This window comes from Podarcis filfolensis, assembly GCF_964270895.1.
Source record: "Podarcis filfolensis genome assembly, chromosome: 4".
Lineage (NCBI taxonomy): Eukaryota > Metazoa > Chordata > Lepidosauria > Squamata > Lacertidae > Podarcis > Podarcis filfolensis.
The window spans coordinates 22,866,077-22,882,511 of record NC_139607.1 but is presented as its reverse complement, the minus strand read 5'-3'; the positions used below and the strand labels follow the sequence as shown (position 1 = coordinate 22,882,511).

The 16,435-nt window shown below is 41.4% G+C and overlaps 1 protein-coding gene across 4 annotated transcripts in view; it reads left to right on the top strand.

Annotated features, from left to right (window-relative positions):
- The window catches only part of FGF14 (fibroblast growth factor 14), a 293,565-nt gene that overhangs the window by 223,681 nt on the left and 53,449 nt on the right, over positions 1–16,435 (top strand). For all 4 annotated transcript variants that reach the window (XM_083611070.1, XM_083611072.1, XM_083611071.1 and 1 more), the window contains one exon: positions 1,089–1,192. In XM_083611070.1, coding sequence (XP_083467196.1) covers positions 1,089–1,192 — 104 coding nt within the window. The remainder of the gene's footprint in view (positions 1–1,088; positions 1,193–16,435) is intronic.

The window sequence follows — 16,435 nt, the reverse complement described above, 5'->3', positions numbered from 1 at the left end:
AGACCGTTGCTATGGGAAGCAATTTAAAGCAGCTATTTGTGCACACTGATACTTTCAGAGATGGATGCTGCAATTCAGCTTCTCTGAAGCCCTGTTGTCATAAGGTTTAGATACCAGGGAAGGGTTTAATTCAGGGGTTGGCAAGGTTTACTGGCAATGGGCCAGATCACTCCCACAGAGATTCTCCGTGGGCCAGACTGGCACAGCACGATGCCGGAAATCGCGTCTGCGCATGCCCAGATACCAAAAACCGCGCCTGTGCAGAACCGATTTTCGGCATCTGGATATGCACAGACATGATTTCTGGTATGTGCGCGTGCACAGATGCGATTTCCGGTGCCACTCAGCGAGTCCCCGGGCCATGCTGTGCTGGTTTAGTGCAGCACGTGGGGGACTCGCCGAGTGGGCGGCTCGGTTTGGGGGTGACTCATGGGCTGGTAAAACGGTCTTCGTGGGCTGCATCCGGCCCATGGGCTGCACGTTGCCGACCCCTGGTTTAATTCTTCTGTCTTGGTACGAGAAGTGAAGCTACAAGGAACCAGGCAGAGGGCCTTCTTGGTAGTGGTGCCCACCTTATGTACAGTAACACCCTCCCATCAGATGTCAAGGAAATGAGTAACTATATAACCTTTAGAAGACATCTGAATGCAGCCCTGTATAGGGAAACTTTTTAAGGTTTAAGGTTTTATTATGTTTTTATATATGTTGGAAGCCACCCAGAGTGGCTGGGGCAACCCAGTCAGATGGGTGGGGTACAAATAATAATATGTTGTTTGTTGTTGTTGTAACTTTGAATATTTTCACACATGACAAAAGGGAACCTGAGTGAAGAAGGTACATATTTATTTTTTCATGGGAACCAATCTGAAACAATTCTGGTACAACGAGAAGTGTTTTTGAACCAATTTAAATCTGCTACTGCCACTACTCCTAGCTTGATTTCTAATACTGCGGCTGAAATGAACTTTGTTGCATTCTGGCTTCAGTCTTACGATATAGTCACAAATAGAATTTGAGAATTAACTGTGCATAGGATTTCTACATGACATCATTTGCTTATCTGTGACAGATCTTCTTTATTTTTACAGCATTGTTCAACCTTATACCAGTGGGACTTCGAGTTGTCGCTATCCAGGGTGTAAAAACAGGCTTGTATATAGCCCTAAATGGAGAAGGGTTCCTTTATACGTCAGTAAGTAATATGCCATGGCTATTGGTTCTAATCTACTTTTCTATAAAAAGGTAGATCCAATTAATAGAAAATCTTGCAGGATTTGTAAGGAAGAATGGTGAGATGATTCTACATATTGATTCTTAATACCTGTGGGTTTAATAAGGAGATAGAACCTTCATGTGGGATTTTCAGACTGCAAATCACTGACACAACCCTTTCTCACAACATTTTTTGTCCTGTGGAAGCGACTGCAGTAAGGTATCTTCCTGAACTATGAAAGTAGCACCAGAAGTTCTGAGCCACATAGGAGGAGCCCACACACTGGCACAGGGAGGAGTCACAGCATGAGGCCTGCAGCTTTTGTTCCTGTCTCAGGGTTGCAAGAAGCAGCAGTGCTGCAGCCACTCCCAATGTTGACCATGAAACATGAGAAGCAGCAGTTAGTTATGCCCATGCAATAATTTGATAATGATTAGAAGATGCATTCTAAGCAGTAGCTGGAGGACTTTGTTTAATATGACTGTACAGTGTTATGACTACAAGGTGTGAAGTCCAAACTCTTCTAATACATTGATATTTGCTATACAGTATTACAGCCTCACTTATTCAGATAATTTGCATGAAGTTTAAAGCTTTGGGAGGTAAAGATAAATAGGAAGATTCTTCAGAGTTAGAGCTGATATGAGATTCCAAAGAAGATTCACAGTAAATTCAGATAACAATGTGTTTTGATTAACTTGGGCGATGCTGTGTTTACATTACCCTACATTCTAACATGATAGTTGAAGCTGGTGGGTTTCCCATCAAGGATGTCATTGTCATGATTGAAGGCAATAAAACCTTCTCCTCCATAAACCAAAGCACATGGGAGCCCCTACAATTTCAGTGGGAGAGAGTTTATCTGCCTCCCCGTGTACATCATTTTGGCCTTATGGTTCAAACATTTTGTGCAGGAAATTTTTTCCCCCATGCATACAAAAATGAATCATGTCAGCATTTTTGCAAGCTTATGTTTTATTGTCATTGAGGTAGAATTAAAGTTTTTAATTCCTTAAAATAAAAGGAGTCACATAATAGAAAAAAGTGCTTCTGGTAGATATTATTCAGGCAGATGAACTAGTCAAAACTCAACTCGTGTAATTTCCAGTCAGTTAAGGGGGTGAGTTTCAAGGGTGTGGTTAACTCTCCCATTGAACTGAAAATGCTTACTTTTGGCAGAATGGTACTGCATGGCCCCGATCCAATTGTATGGCTGCAGCAGCGTATCACTGATAGTCTCATTAAGGCTGTGTGCATGCAGGCTGCTGACTTGGGCTCCCACCCAGTGCACCTAGCACATGTTTATGGATGCAGCTCCTTATCTAGCTGGTGGTGAATACACAGAACCCTTTTTCCAGGTGTGCATTCCTCTAGCTGGATCGTAACATTGGTTTTAAATAACGTTCTCTGTTAGAGGAGTTGCTTGGAATTTCATTATGCTTTTTACAAGCCTTATCTCAAGAGCTGCCTTGAGTTACCAATGTAATGGTTTGGGTTTTTTTTTCCCATTTGAAGGAATGCTAGACATATTATCAAGCTCCTGATACCCTGAAGAAAAATATTCTGTTTGTTTTGAATGGATGACAGTGCTTTTTAAAGTTAATTAGGAGGAAATGTTCTAGTAGCTGAAATGTCATCGAGATAAAAATGAGTATTGCACAGCACCTCTCTGTCATACATCGAAACATGGGCATATGGAAGATCTGTGTTTTTGAGTACCGTACTAAAAGTGTGCCGTAGAAGAACTGCAAAATAAAAGTGTGCAAATACCCCTAGGTTGGAGAGAATCTGAACCACTGCTGTGATGTATTGCTTTTCTGTTCCTTTGTATGAAGAATGTGTGACCATGAGAAGGTTGCAGGATGTCACTACATCATGGTCGGCAATCAGGGATAGCTGTAGTCCAACAACATCTCCATGATCGCATGTTCCCTGTCCCTGTTTTATTTGTGTGTCTGGCTTTACAGACAAGCATCTATAAAACAACTCACTTCACAGTCATAGCAATTTTTTTCCTATGTGGTAGGATTGGGTGCAATTAACACATTTCCCCCAACTCATGGTTATTACATTGTTTTCCATCATTTGTAGGGGTAAGAAAGACATTCTGAAATGTTAAATATGTTTCTAAAAATAGATTGGCAGATAGTCTGTAAATCTGCAGAATGGAAATTCCTAGGAAGAGAGACTTAACACCCTTCCATGTGGCTTTTTAAAGACTATTCCATTGCAGTTAAAGTCACTATAACTATTGACATAGAAAGGCTATATTTTAATGGTGTGTGTGTGTTTGTGTACCTGTACCTTTGTGTTTTTGTGCATGCAAACATATATGCAGTACTATTTTTCTAGAAAAAGAAGTGCCAGAACTCACCATGAATGCCTCCCTTGTTCTCTTACAATGGCAATGGCGCCCACCTGAGAGGTGCCAGAACTGCATTCTGGTGAGTTCTAGCTGAAAAAAGCCCCGTATATATGCAAATAAATGTAAACTGTATATTTCAGAAGTTGCTGTAGCATTGGCTGGTGTTTCTTAAAGGGACTGGCTCAATCTATCATAGCGTGCATTAGTAAGTTAAAGGGCAATGCATTTTGTTGGAGGAAAGAATTATTTCTTTCTTTTCAAGAGTGTGAAATAGTTAGAAATATAAGAACTCATAGCAAGGAAGAAACAGAGGTCGGAACCAACCTTAGCAAAATGTGGTTGTTGTTTTTTTAAAAAAAGAGGGTGCACAGTGTACCAAGTTCAAGTGTAATGTCCAAGTGGATCTTAGGCTGCAATCCTATACTCTAGGAGGAAGCCCCATTAAACTTTGTGGGATTTACATCGTATTAGGCATGCATAGGATTGTGCTGTTGCTTTAGTGATCTTTTTTATTGGTCAGTTAGTTGTATTGTTGATTTTAGCATTGTATGTCACCATGGATGCCTTTTGGCAGAGAGGCAACTTACCAACAGAGTAAGGCTATATTTTCATGCACACTTTGCTTGGAGTAAGCTCCACGGAGCACAGTGTGACTTACTTCCTAATAAACATGCATAAGGTTGTACTGTACAGGAGTGGATGCAGGAAGGAAAAAGGAAAAAGAAAAAGTTCCAGTGTGACCTTAGCCTTGCTTTAGACTCCAGCCTTCACCATTTTATGATATCTAGTGAAGGTCAGCTATTCAAAGGGGGGGAAATTCAAAAATTTCACTGCCTCTTGTCTGAACCGAGTGCTACTTTTCTAGAAAAAGAGGTGCCAGAACTCACCATGATGAGTTATAATGGCAATGGCACCTACCTAAGAGCTGCCAGCACTGAGTTCCAGTGAGTTCTGGTTGGAAAAAAGCCATATCTGAACCTAAGCATTTATTGTATTGTTGCCCCAGAAGGACTAGACTCAATGTGTGAAAAATGCAAGGAAGCTAATTTTGGCTAAAAATTAGGAGAAACTTCATAAGACTAGGAGCTGCTCAAAAGTGAAGCAGGCTGTCTAGCCCAAAATCTTACTCAGCTACGAGTGATCACCAAAGAAGAAGAAGGTGGGCGCTGATAATGCCAAGGTTGCTGGTTTGATCCCTGTATGGAGGAACTGCATATTCCTGTGTTGCAGGGGGTTGGAGTAGAGGATTTTCAGGGTCCCTGCCAACTATACAGTTCTATGGGTCTATGAGTCCTTCACTGGAGGCATTTAAGCAGGGATGCTATAGTCACATCTTGTATAGTCAGCAAGATTAGATGACCTCTATGGTAATTGGCAGCTCCATGATTTCAAGATTTTGTATTCTTGTGCTATGAATCATAAGACTTAATAGCAAACATAATGAAATTTAAGATTTCCCCGTCTTAACTTAGAGCAAGGGTCGGCAAGGTTTACCTCGCCTGGGCTGGTTCACTCCCGCAGAGATCGCTCTGTGGGCCAGATTACATCTGCACACACACAGACGTGATTTCCAGCATCTGCGCAGATCCAATTTCCGGCACCGCAGAAGCGAGTCCTTGCTCTGTGCTGCACCGGTTTAGCGCAGTCGCTGGGACTCACCGAGCAGGCAGCTCGGTTCGGGGGCCACTCGTGGGCCATTTAAACAACCCATGTGGGCCGCTTGTGGCCCATGGGCCGCAAGTTGCCGACCCCTGACTTAGAGACCGTCTTAAACATTAAGTGCTATATAAATATATTAAATGAAAGTTAAACAAATGCAGTGAGGGCTACCTAATGCTGTGCATGCGGAAGTCGCTCAGGCAAAGTTCACCTTCTTCTCCCCGCTGTGGAGACACCTTGCACGAGTGATTTCCTGATTGTATGAGACCTCTCCACTTGATTTCTGGCAATTCTCCCACTGCAGGCTCCCTGCCACATCCCAGACCTCTACTGAGAGTCTCCTGATCCTCATGGCATTTTTCAGGAGGCTGCGAAGGCAGGAAAGCTCCTTTACAAAAATGGACTCTTTCTTTTGCATGGCATTGGCTACAGCTTATTTGAAGAACTGTTCTTCTGGGGAAATTGAAATAGATTGGAACTGAAACACACCTGCATTGAAGAACTAAATTTGATAGTAAAAGATAGCAATGCCACAAACTGGTGTGGAGTTAATTTCAGAAAAAGTAGTTAATAAACTGCATTGGTCACTTAAAAAAATAAATAGATTGCTAAAGTCATATATTGCAGAATTATTATGCGGATGAACTAGGTTTCCACTTCTCTTTATCTCTTTACAGCGCACAACATATGATGGAAATAATTACCCTTACATTCAGCTGTACAAACCACTAGTAAGGAATGCTTTTGTTATGCAGCCTACAAGTTTCAAATGTAATTTGGATTCTGCACACTGTCTGGGATACTTCACTTGTAGCAGATAAGTGACAGATATGGAATCAGAATTAGAAGTGTTGACATACTCTGAGAGAAGCCGTTTCCATATCATTCTCAACTAGGATCAGAGGTGAAAAGGCTTGAAATCCTGTGGGGAAACCTGTCCTCTTTGCACCACTTTATGGATCCCAGCACTTCACGCATTGCCTGTGCTACATGCATAACCAACCAATAATTCACAAAACTTGACTTTAGCCACGCAAGTAGTGACCTGCTGCATCTCTTGATTTATTTATTTTTGGGAGCAGGATTCTGGTGGAGCTATGAACTAGCAAGTCCCTATTCCTGCCATGTAGGTGGCCTTATTCAAGTGTGAGGAGATACTGTGTCTGTGGACCCACCCTACATTTAAGCATGTGGCTTCCCCCAGAGTATCCTGGGGACTGTGTTTTACTACTCACAATTCCAAGCTCCCTTGAAAAACTACAGTTCCCAAGTTTCTTTAGGGGAAGTCATGTGCTTTAAAGGCAGGATGTGGGGGAACTCAGTTCCGGCACCTCTCAGGTAGGCACCATTGCCATTCTAAGAGAATGTGGGGGGTGTTCATGGTGAGTTCTTGCACCTCTTTTTCTAGAAAAATACAGTGGTACCTCAGGTTACATATGCTTCAGGTTACATACGCTTCAGGTTACAGGCTCCGCTAACCCAGAAATAGTACCTCAGGTTAAGAACTTTGCTTCAGGATGAGAACAGAAATCGTGCTCTGGCAGCGCAGCAGCAGTGGGAGACCCCATTAGCTAAAGTGGTGCTTCAGGTTAAGAACAGTTTCAGGTTAAGTACGGACCTCCGGAACGAATTAAGTATTTAACCTGAGGTACCACTGTATCACTCTTTAAAGGCATGGTCTGTATACAACCTGTGTTGACAGCCCATCCTCTGCATATAGTCCCAGGTTATTCTGTGATGGTTTGATAGTCTGAATGGGCTCAGAAAAACAGGGGAACTGTCATTTCCTGGTCACCACGCATCAGTGCACAGATGCGAGTGACTAAGGCCAAGCAGGGAGTTTCAGGCCATCCCTGTCTTTGCCACAGCTGATATCCACCAGCTGCAAACAGCCTCATCTTGGCTGCTTTTGCAAGGTCCACTTGGCAGTCAATGGGCAGTGAGGATGGAAGAATCAAATCACACTTCTTTCCAGTTGTAGCAAGTGGGATGGAGCAATGAGCTGCACAGTGTCTCCAAGCAATAGCTAATGGCTATTTACACAGGCTTTGTTTTGAAGTTGTATTGAACAGAAGCTGAGTTTAGAATGGCTTCTCAAAGCAGAATCAATGAGAAAACTGATGGTTGACTTCAGTATTAGAATTCAGCCACATTTACATCCTTCAAAACATATCCACCCATTTCAGTGATATTTAGAGAGGGGGAAATGTTCACCTGGTAAGTAGAAGCAGGAAGTATTGCCCCTACTCTGATTTGGCTTCTTGCTGTCACAAACCTAAATCTGATTGATCACGTGGTGCTGTATTGTTACCACACTCACTCTTATTATCCCTGATTGGCTGGTTCACACAGCTATTAAGAAGAATAACCCTCTGTAGAATTCCAAAATGAAAAAAAGATGGGAAATTAAATTGTTTTGGGGGGGGGCACAGTCTTTCAGAAAATATTTTGAGCCCCCTCAAACTTTTTTCCAACCAAAAGCATTCACTAAAGAAAATTCATTCAGCACTTGCCAGTAATGAGCTATGAGGAAATGAGGATATTCTAGCACTTCTCTTATGTGCATTAAGTCGGGAGTGCATTTTAGGTGTCAGAGGTTTCTGTCCCCCTGACTTTTCCATATTGTCACCTTATTAATACTCCCATCAGTAGCTTAGAGCTTGCTTTTCAACTCATCCATGAGAAAATAGCTTTCTGCCTTAGGGAAATGTATAGGACTAGATACAATACAAAATGAAAGGGAATGTGACTAAAGGTAATCAATATTTTACAGGTGACATTCTATTATATTTAAATCAAAGTCAAAGAAGAAAGAAGTTTAGCTCAGGGTGGATCTTTTATGTAGGCTTCAGAGTGCTCATCCTTTATTTAAGCAAAAACAAAAAAAACCACTTGAAGGCCACAATCCAGAAGACTGTGCAGTGAACTCTATGAGCCCAGCATGATTTCAGGCTTATATTATATTATCAAATGGTGGTCAGCTAGCTCTATCACCTTTTTTATGCAGCAAACCACTTTTGAAACTTCATGAAGCTTTAAGTATCTGTAGCCCAACAAAATGTCAACAAGTTTCATTCGCTACAAACACACCCTTGGATGTGTCTAAAGAGACTCCCAGGATTGCGACGTGCATTTCCTCAGTGTAGTTAACCTGTATATTTAAGACTTAACCTAGGAAGGAGCAAGGTAATGGTTTTGGTATACCAGCCATGCAATCTCATCTTTAGCTGAAACCTAAAATGTTACTTTTGCTAAAGTTACTACAGAGCCACTTGTCAGCTCAGAATAATTCATTTTCATTTTTAATAGGGTGGTACCACTGGTAAGTGCAGCGTGAGAAATTTTCACATGATTTACATTTAGTGATGAGCAATCATTGCAACCAGGTACATAGCTCGGCAGTGGTACACTGCTTTGCATGCAGAATGCAGAGGTGGATGGATCAGCCTATTTCTGGTCCATCTTAGTTTTGCATGTGAGTCTGTTCCATCCAATTTCCACACCAGACTGATTCTTTGCTTTTTGCAAGAGAATTCACATTATCTAATGCATATTTCCACAAAATACGCACTTTAGAAGCATTTTATCCTTTTTAAAAAAAACAAACCACCCTCGTTTTCGCAGCCATTTTGTTACATTCTTTGAGTGGAACTGTATCACAAAATTTGGCAAAAACTGAAGGATAGCTGCGTTCTGATCTGTGTTGTCTGTCTGGAAAGTATGGATTAGGTCAGTTCACTTAAGACCTAACAAAATCCTCAAGCATCCCTAGAAGCAGGGTTGAGGTTCGGTCCCATAGCATCTCTGCAGTCCGAAAGATCTCCCCTAGCAAGGGTAGAATAGGCTTCTATCCGAGACCTTGGAGAGCTCCTCTCAGAGCCAAACTAAATGGGACAGTGGGAGATTTGTGACCAGATATCAATGGTTTCAAACAAACAAGCAGTAAATGCAGCTATGGAGGTGTCCATTATTTTCTTTTTCCCTCTTCTTACACCATATACTTGGTTTCGGAAGGGCGCAGGGCCTTGCATGATTATAGTCAACTTATAAAAGGACAAAGAAATTTTGTTAGAAGAAGTACACGAAGGAGCACTCTGGTTATACATGCTAAAAGAATGGTAATCTAATCTCATGCTTCAGAAGTAAGGTGATTGCCAAAGGGGGTTAGGAAGCAGTACTGCTCTCGCTAAGCAGCATTTCATATTTCAGAAGGTACATTATAGATTTTATTTCCCCCCCCACCCTCTTCTGAAGCCCCAAGCAAGGGCTCTGAACGTACACTGATGGATCCATAGCCTGATCTAGACTGGCAAATTCTTTGATTCCTGACTCTTCTTCTTTGGTATTTCTTGTAACCTGTACTGAACTTCTGGCCCTTTATTGGACCAGTTATATAAGCACACCCACACAATTTGTAATGCAATTTATTCAACCGCAATTCCAGTTGAATATGCTACTAACATTTTTATTCCTTGTTATGCAGCTTTCCTTTGGCGGGGAAGGGGGGAATTTTTGGTGAGCCTGTGGAAAAAGACAATACACATATTTATTTAATTTTAGGCTTCAGTTTGGAGTAGAAAACTTAATAATATATTTTGTTTAAGGTATATACATATATATGTAGCATGGGACCTTATCTTACATATACTCAACCTTTGTCATGCAATGACTGGATGCAGAGGAGTGGCAGAAGGTACCACCTGGGAAACCCCTAAGAGGAACCCTGGGGAAGAAGGCTCAGAGCCAGGGGATTGGTGGTGGGGTGACAATGAGTGGTCAGAGGGAGAAAAGGGGGCAGACTGGGAGGAGGAGGTGTCAGAAGCTGAAAGGGCAACAGGGTTTAGTGAGCAGGAAGAGGCTGTGGCAGACAGCAGTCCAGAATCGGAGGCAGAAGCAGGAGAGGAGTCAGGAGGCAGAGTGGAGGCAGGCTGCTGAATAAGTCAGGCAGTCTCCCACTCCAGCTGTGACCCAACTCCTCTCCCCCCTGGTCTCCTAGGGGAAAGGACAGAGCAGAAAGAGGCAAGATGAAGGAGCCTTAGGATGCTGGGGGAAGGAACCAGGGGACGAGCCTTAGAGAGCGGTAGGAAAGGTGGGGACCTTCAGTCCTTGCAACAGCCTCATTGGGGAAGGACCTACTGAGAAGAGTTGCTGTGATCACTAGGCCTATGCTGTTTTGGGTTCTTTGAATAAAGAGTTAACTTCACTGACCCTGGGTGTTTTATTGCTGACCTGCCCATACTCCAGCTCCTGACATCCGTAGGCAGACTGGCCCTCAAAACGGCACCCCCATCCCTGCCAGGGAAGAAGGGGTGAGGGAAGATCTACATCAGGACAAGGCAGGAAGAAAGATCAACATTGGGATCTGCTGCCCAGTGAATCCTGCCACCTGAGGCAATCACCTCACCTTGCCTTATAGGTGGGCTGGCCCTGGATTGGCCATATTTCAATTCCTCTCATATAGCTCTTACATAATTTTATCTTCTTTTATTTTTTTAATTAGGTTCTGTGGAATCTGGAGCAGTAACTAATCTAATCATTAGAATTAGTCAGGGCGGACAACGGGACCAACTAAGTAACTGGCTTGTAATGAATGTACCATGTTACCAGGGTATTTGTTCTGACGTAATATTATCCTTGACTGAAATTTCAAAGCTTCCTATAAATAACTACATTTACAAAACTTTATGGTAAAAACCAGCTTCTGCTATCATCTTTGTATCTTTTATATCATGCTAGCTATGTTTTTAGGAAGTATAAAGTGAATCATTACCTTCAAAAACTATATATAACAAGAGCCACTTTAACAAAGATAGTAAACCTGTCCTAAAGTTTTCTAAAGGAAGTGCTTCTCAAAGTATTTAAAATTTCCTTGTGATCTACTAGTAACACTAGATGAATGGATACTGTACAACAAATGAGAAAAAAATGTGGGTGCAGTGACGAACAAGCTTTACATAACGTTTTTTAAAATATCTAATTAGACATCCGCAAATAGTCAAGGACAAAAAGGCACCATGAAGAAGAAAAGAAAATATGTTTTTTTCTGAGTAACACAGTCACTGAGTTACAAAACAATATTTACAGTAGAAATATTGCTTCTGCATTAGCATTGTGTTTCAAAGTGTTATGCAACTGAGCTAGTTAGGAGGCTTTTGTAGTTAGGGGGCTTCTGTAGCCCACTGTGACTTGTTTGCAAGACACTTTGCAGATAAGGTCACTTGGCGTCCTCTCTGACATGGATGCCATGTTGATAATGGAATCACTACTGAAGTTCCCCTTGGTTTCTTCTTTTTGCAGTTGCCTGGATCAGCTGCGTTTGATTTCTCCTGGAAATGGAGACAAAGTGCTTGGAGAAAACCAAGCCATGACTTGTGTACTTGACCTCTACCTTTTCTGGCTTGTGATAGCCAGTCGTGAGAAGCTTTGTCTGCTTGATGTGTAGGATCATTAATAGTTCTTTTTTGCGAGGTTATTGCCTGCCATGTTGAAGATGGTGGTATCATTCCTACTAACTAAGCAAGCTTTAGATTCTGCTGACCTTAATGATGGCAAACTAGTCTCAGGTACCATATAGGGGCAAGTTGCTAAAGAGGGTAGTGGGTAGACCACTGTAGGTGTCTGGATAAATATGATTTCTTATGTATTATGGACCCTTTGCAGTCTGTTTCCAGGCCTTTAGGATAGAAACTTCATTGACTACACTGGGAGAGGATGGCTCTGTTAATTACATTGAAGCTCTTGGCACCTTTTGACAACATAATTCTGAGATGATAGTAGTATCATTCTGGACTGCCTTTCCAGTTTGGGACTTTCCTGTTCTGCCTCTTTCCAGAAAGCAGGTTCTAAAAGGTAGTGTTGGAGGACTATTTTTTCTTCTGGTTGAACTTTCCAGTTTGGGACTTTCCTGTTCTGCCTCTTTCCAGAAAGCAGGTTCTAAAAGGTATTGTTGGAGGACTATTTTTTCTTCTGGTTGAACTTTCCAGTTTGGGACTTTCCTGTTCTGCCTCTTTCCAGAAAGCAGGTTCTAAAAGGTAGTGTTGGAGGACTATTTTTTCTTCTGGTTGAACTTACTGAATGAGTTCCACAAAGTTCTTCTTTTTAACAGCTACCTGAGACAGCTAGGTAAGCTTATCTTGCGGGTATGGAATTAGGAATCATAAATATACCAATAACATTCAGCACTCCTTCTCTTTTTTATCAGATCCATATTGTGATCACTTTCCTGCACAATTATCTGGAATCAGTGGTGCACTGGATGAGTGCTGTCCAAACAGGACAATATTAATGATAATAGGGTAATCAATAGACCATTTAATTGGGGAAATTCCTGTTACAAATGCAATCATTAAAAAAAAATCCTTTCCACAAGCTGATCAGTTAACAAAAACATAGCAAACCAAATACAATACAAAAAACCCATGTATTATATTATTTGCATACAACATCAATATTATAACAACATTTTTAAAGAAAAACCTTTGATATTTTTTATAGTGGATCTATTTTACTGCTTTATTGTTAGATTTGTGTTTAGTTTTGCTGTGATTTATATATCTGTTGTAAGCCACACTGAGTTTGATTGGATCCTGTCACTGACTCTACTCCTAGCAGCAAACATGTATGCATTCTCTAGTAGATAGGAATGTAGGGTGGGCAACAGGAAACAGTGTAAAGGCCAGAAACAATGTATTATAACATATTTTTACTCAGTTTGTTGTCACTTGTACGTAATCAAACAGTTGAGAACAAAGCTATAGTGTTTTAGATAGCCAAAAAAATTAAACCAATTATTTACAACATGATATCCTTACTGCATGTCAGAGAGTATCATCAGTATGCACAGTAACAATTCCAATTGCCAGAAATGTTTAAACCTAAAGAGAGTGTCCAACCTGTGCCGTATCTGGTGACTTACCATATATTCCTTTAAGCAAACTTATAATGAAAAATCTAGATCAGGACAAAAAACCATTACAAGTCCTAGTGCTCAGATTCAAGTCTATGAATGTGAATATTTAAATCGCATTCACCCCTGAAAGTGTCCATCACGTTGCAAAGAAAGTGAAATGCTTATTTTTATTGCCATCAGAATCCACTCTAGAGCAGCTAAATATAACAGATAAGAAAGAGGCTTTGCCTCACCTCTAACTAAATAAGCCTCATAATCCAGTCTTCTAAATAAGGTCGTATTCCTAGAATAAAGGGCCTCCAGAGAATTCCCCAAGTTGCATTCTGTGGTTCCTACTTTTTGCAAACGTGTTTATTAGCTGAATTTTGCTATATTGATAAAAGGGAGAGAAAGGGTTGGATATCATTTATTCTGCCAAACAAACATAATCAACCATGCAAGGAGCACAATCCATTCTGGGGTCAGTTGGTTTGTTTTCCTTTGTCCCTTTTGGCTAGTATCTGAGTTAGTTATGAACTGTCACATCAAGATCCAGGCCATCGGCCATATTGATAGCTGGAGTGTGTGTGTGTGCAAAGAGAGCTAAGAGAGGAAGATCAACCTCTGAAAGGATTTGCATTAAATAAGGACCCATTTATAGAGCATTATTCCACACTGCTGGCATCCGTCTGTCTTGGGAGGCAGTGGAGGAGGGGGCCTTTGTGGGTGAGGTCAGGCTGTTGGAAGGTTGCAATGCCTGATATGGATGTAGAGACCTGGGACAGATGAGGGCATCCAGTTGTGCTGTTGCAGATGCACCATGGTGTGTCTTCTCTCTGTGCTCCTCCCAACAGTCATTTCTTAAGAGGGGATTTTGGGAGACTCCCCCATCTTTGCTCTGCCTTCGCTGCTAGAGTGGGATGACTGCAACTGCATTAATGCCTCACACTGTTATAGCAGTAAGAGGTGGAGCTCCATAAAAGACAAAGGGGGGAAAGTGAGAAGTGGAGATCTGTTGAGACTTTGGTTTTCTAGCAGCTTTTGGAGTGAACAATTAGTGGGCTGGCAACAAGCCAAGTTAAACCGTGCACATGAGAAAGTCTGTTTGGAGATAAGGAAGCCTAGCAATAGGTGGCGATTGGCTAAGTTCTTCCTTAAGCAGAATGACAAAGTAGTTTTCGTGTTGGAGTATTGGAGTGTTGAAGTTTGGAAAGAAGTTTGAATCTAGTCTGTGTATATAGTAACTTGTACAAAGCTGTGCTTTACTCTGCTGTATATAATAAAACTAACTAAAAATAAAGTTACTAGACAAGCAAGTTCTGTTCCGGTTCGTTGTCCTGGAATTGTACGATTTGGCAGCTGGTAGGGTAGCAAGAGTTTTGGTTGAGATCCATCAACAAAGATCATCTTAAGGGAGCGATGTATGTGCCAGAGATTGTACCAGGGACTTTCTGCATGCAAAGCAGATGCTCTGAACTATGACCCTTCCCCAAGAAAAATACCTGAATTTGAATTGAATTCTATCCCTATTCTGCCTCCTACATCTCCTGTGTTGGTATGTCCTTTGTATTTTGTCATATAATGTGAACATGAGCCCTGCACTGTAAGGAGAGGCTGTAGCAAAATATAGTAAAGAAATGCTTTTGAATAGTAAATGGAATATCATTAGTATCAGTTGTTATCTGTTTGGTCTGCTTTTCTCATGATGACTTCACCATCCTTCCATCACAGTGGCTTTCCTTTTTAAAAAAACACAATCTCCCTATACTTCCAGTTTTCCAATTACCTATTTTGTTTGGTAGGGACAATGTGAAAATATTAAACAAACAGTTAAAAAGCAATGCCCTTTTCTTTAGAATTAAGTATCTGAGTTCAGGGCAGTGGAAAGACTTTTAAACAATCAAAAAGGATTAGTTTTCATGGTTGAAAGGGTCCCTATTAATAAAAGTGTACACCATTTCTCTGTCTTTCTCTTTCCCTTGATGAATTGGTATTAACAGTTCTATTTTGTCTTCTTTTGCCTAAGGCATACTATAATAATGTCACATTGTAGGCTGAATCCAAAAAGTTCTACATTAACGACCCACGTCTCTTTACATTGAAATAATAAGGCATTTTCCTTTTGAAAGGCGAGGCATTGAATTGAAATTATTCTTTAACAAGGATGACCAGGCTTCTTCAACCCCTGAACCTTGAAACTCAGGGACAAAGGCTTCCAAAATCAGGAGTTCCAGACACTTGAAATCAAAAGATTTCAACAGATGAGTGAGAAACGTCAAACCTTTCATTTTCTGCAGTGTATTGTTGACAATGGACACAATCCAAAATGGAGTTAATGAGGATTTAGCCCACTGTGGGAGCCCTGGGGAGATCCAGGCCGTCACTTCCTGATCTCTGTGCCACCTGCCCTCTTAGGTTGGAGGACAAGTAGGGGCAGGGGGCGACAGCAGGTAGAGACTCACATTACTCACATAATCTTTCAGCGGAGGACTTGAGGACTAAGTTGGTGTCACTGGGAAGTATAAAGGCTGTCAGGGTTGCTCACCATTTCGTTGCCTTATGTATCATACCACTTGAGACTGCTTGTCTCTGGTCTGTCCACCTCCAGCATACCTGTCCACTCTCAGACCCGAGTGCCTGACAGTTTGTCCTGACTGCTAATTATCTCCTCCAGGGCTTGACCCCAAAGAACGAAACAGTGGGAAACATGCCAGTGATGGATGCTTTGAGACCCCAAGAGTCTGTCATTAGACACCACAGTGGTACAGCTGTGTAGCTTTAGACCTTGAGTCAATAGTCATGCCCCCTCTTCAGAACATTGCTGTTTCCCCTCCCCACCATTATTCCATGCTTTGGAAGTGCTTTTACATTCTTGATATGTTGGAGCAAAACAACAAAAAAGCAGTTTGCCAATCTTGAGAAGAAGAAGAAAAAAGAACACTTCAAGCATGCACAGTTTTGTATCTTAAACTTGTGAAAATCATTGCACCACCAGGAGCAAAATATTGTTTTCTTCTGCCGACCTGACGCTAAAACACGTTTACTTTGGAATGCACACAATTTCTTGTAGGAAAGGATAATATATTTTAAAAGTAAAAATATTGTTTTTCTGAAAATAAACTTTACAGTTGCATTTTAAAAATACTTGGTTTATGTGTGCCGTTTTTCATTTTTCATTTCCTGAAATGAAAGGCAGTTTTGACACCTGCAAAGCAATGCCAAAGAGAACGTGGCAAGGTGTTTTTCATGATGGCTTTTGACAAGTCACACCTTCTATGTGCATTTTAACAGCTTCTTCAAGCCCCAGGGC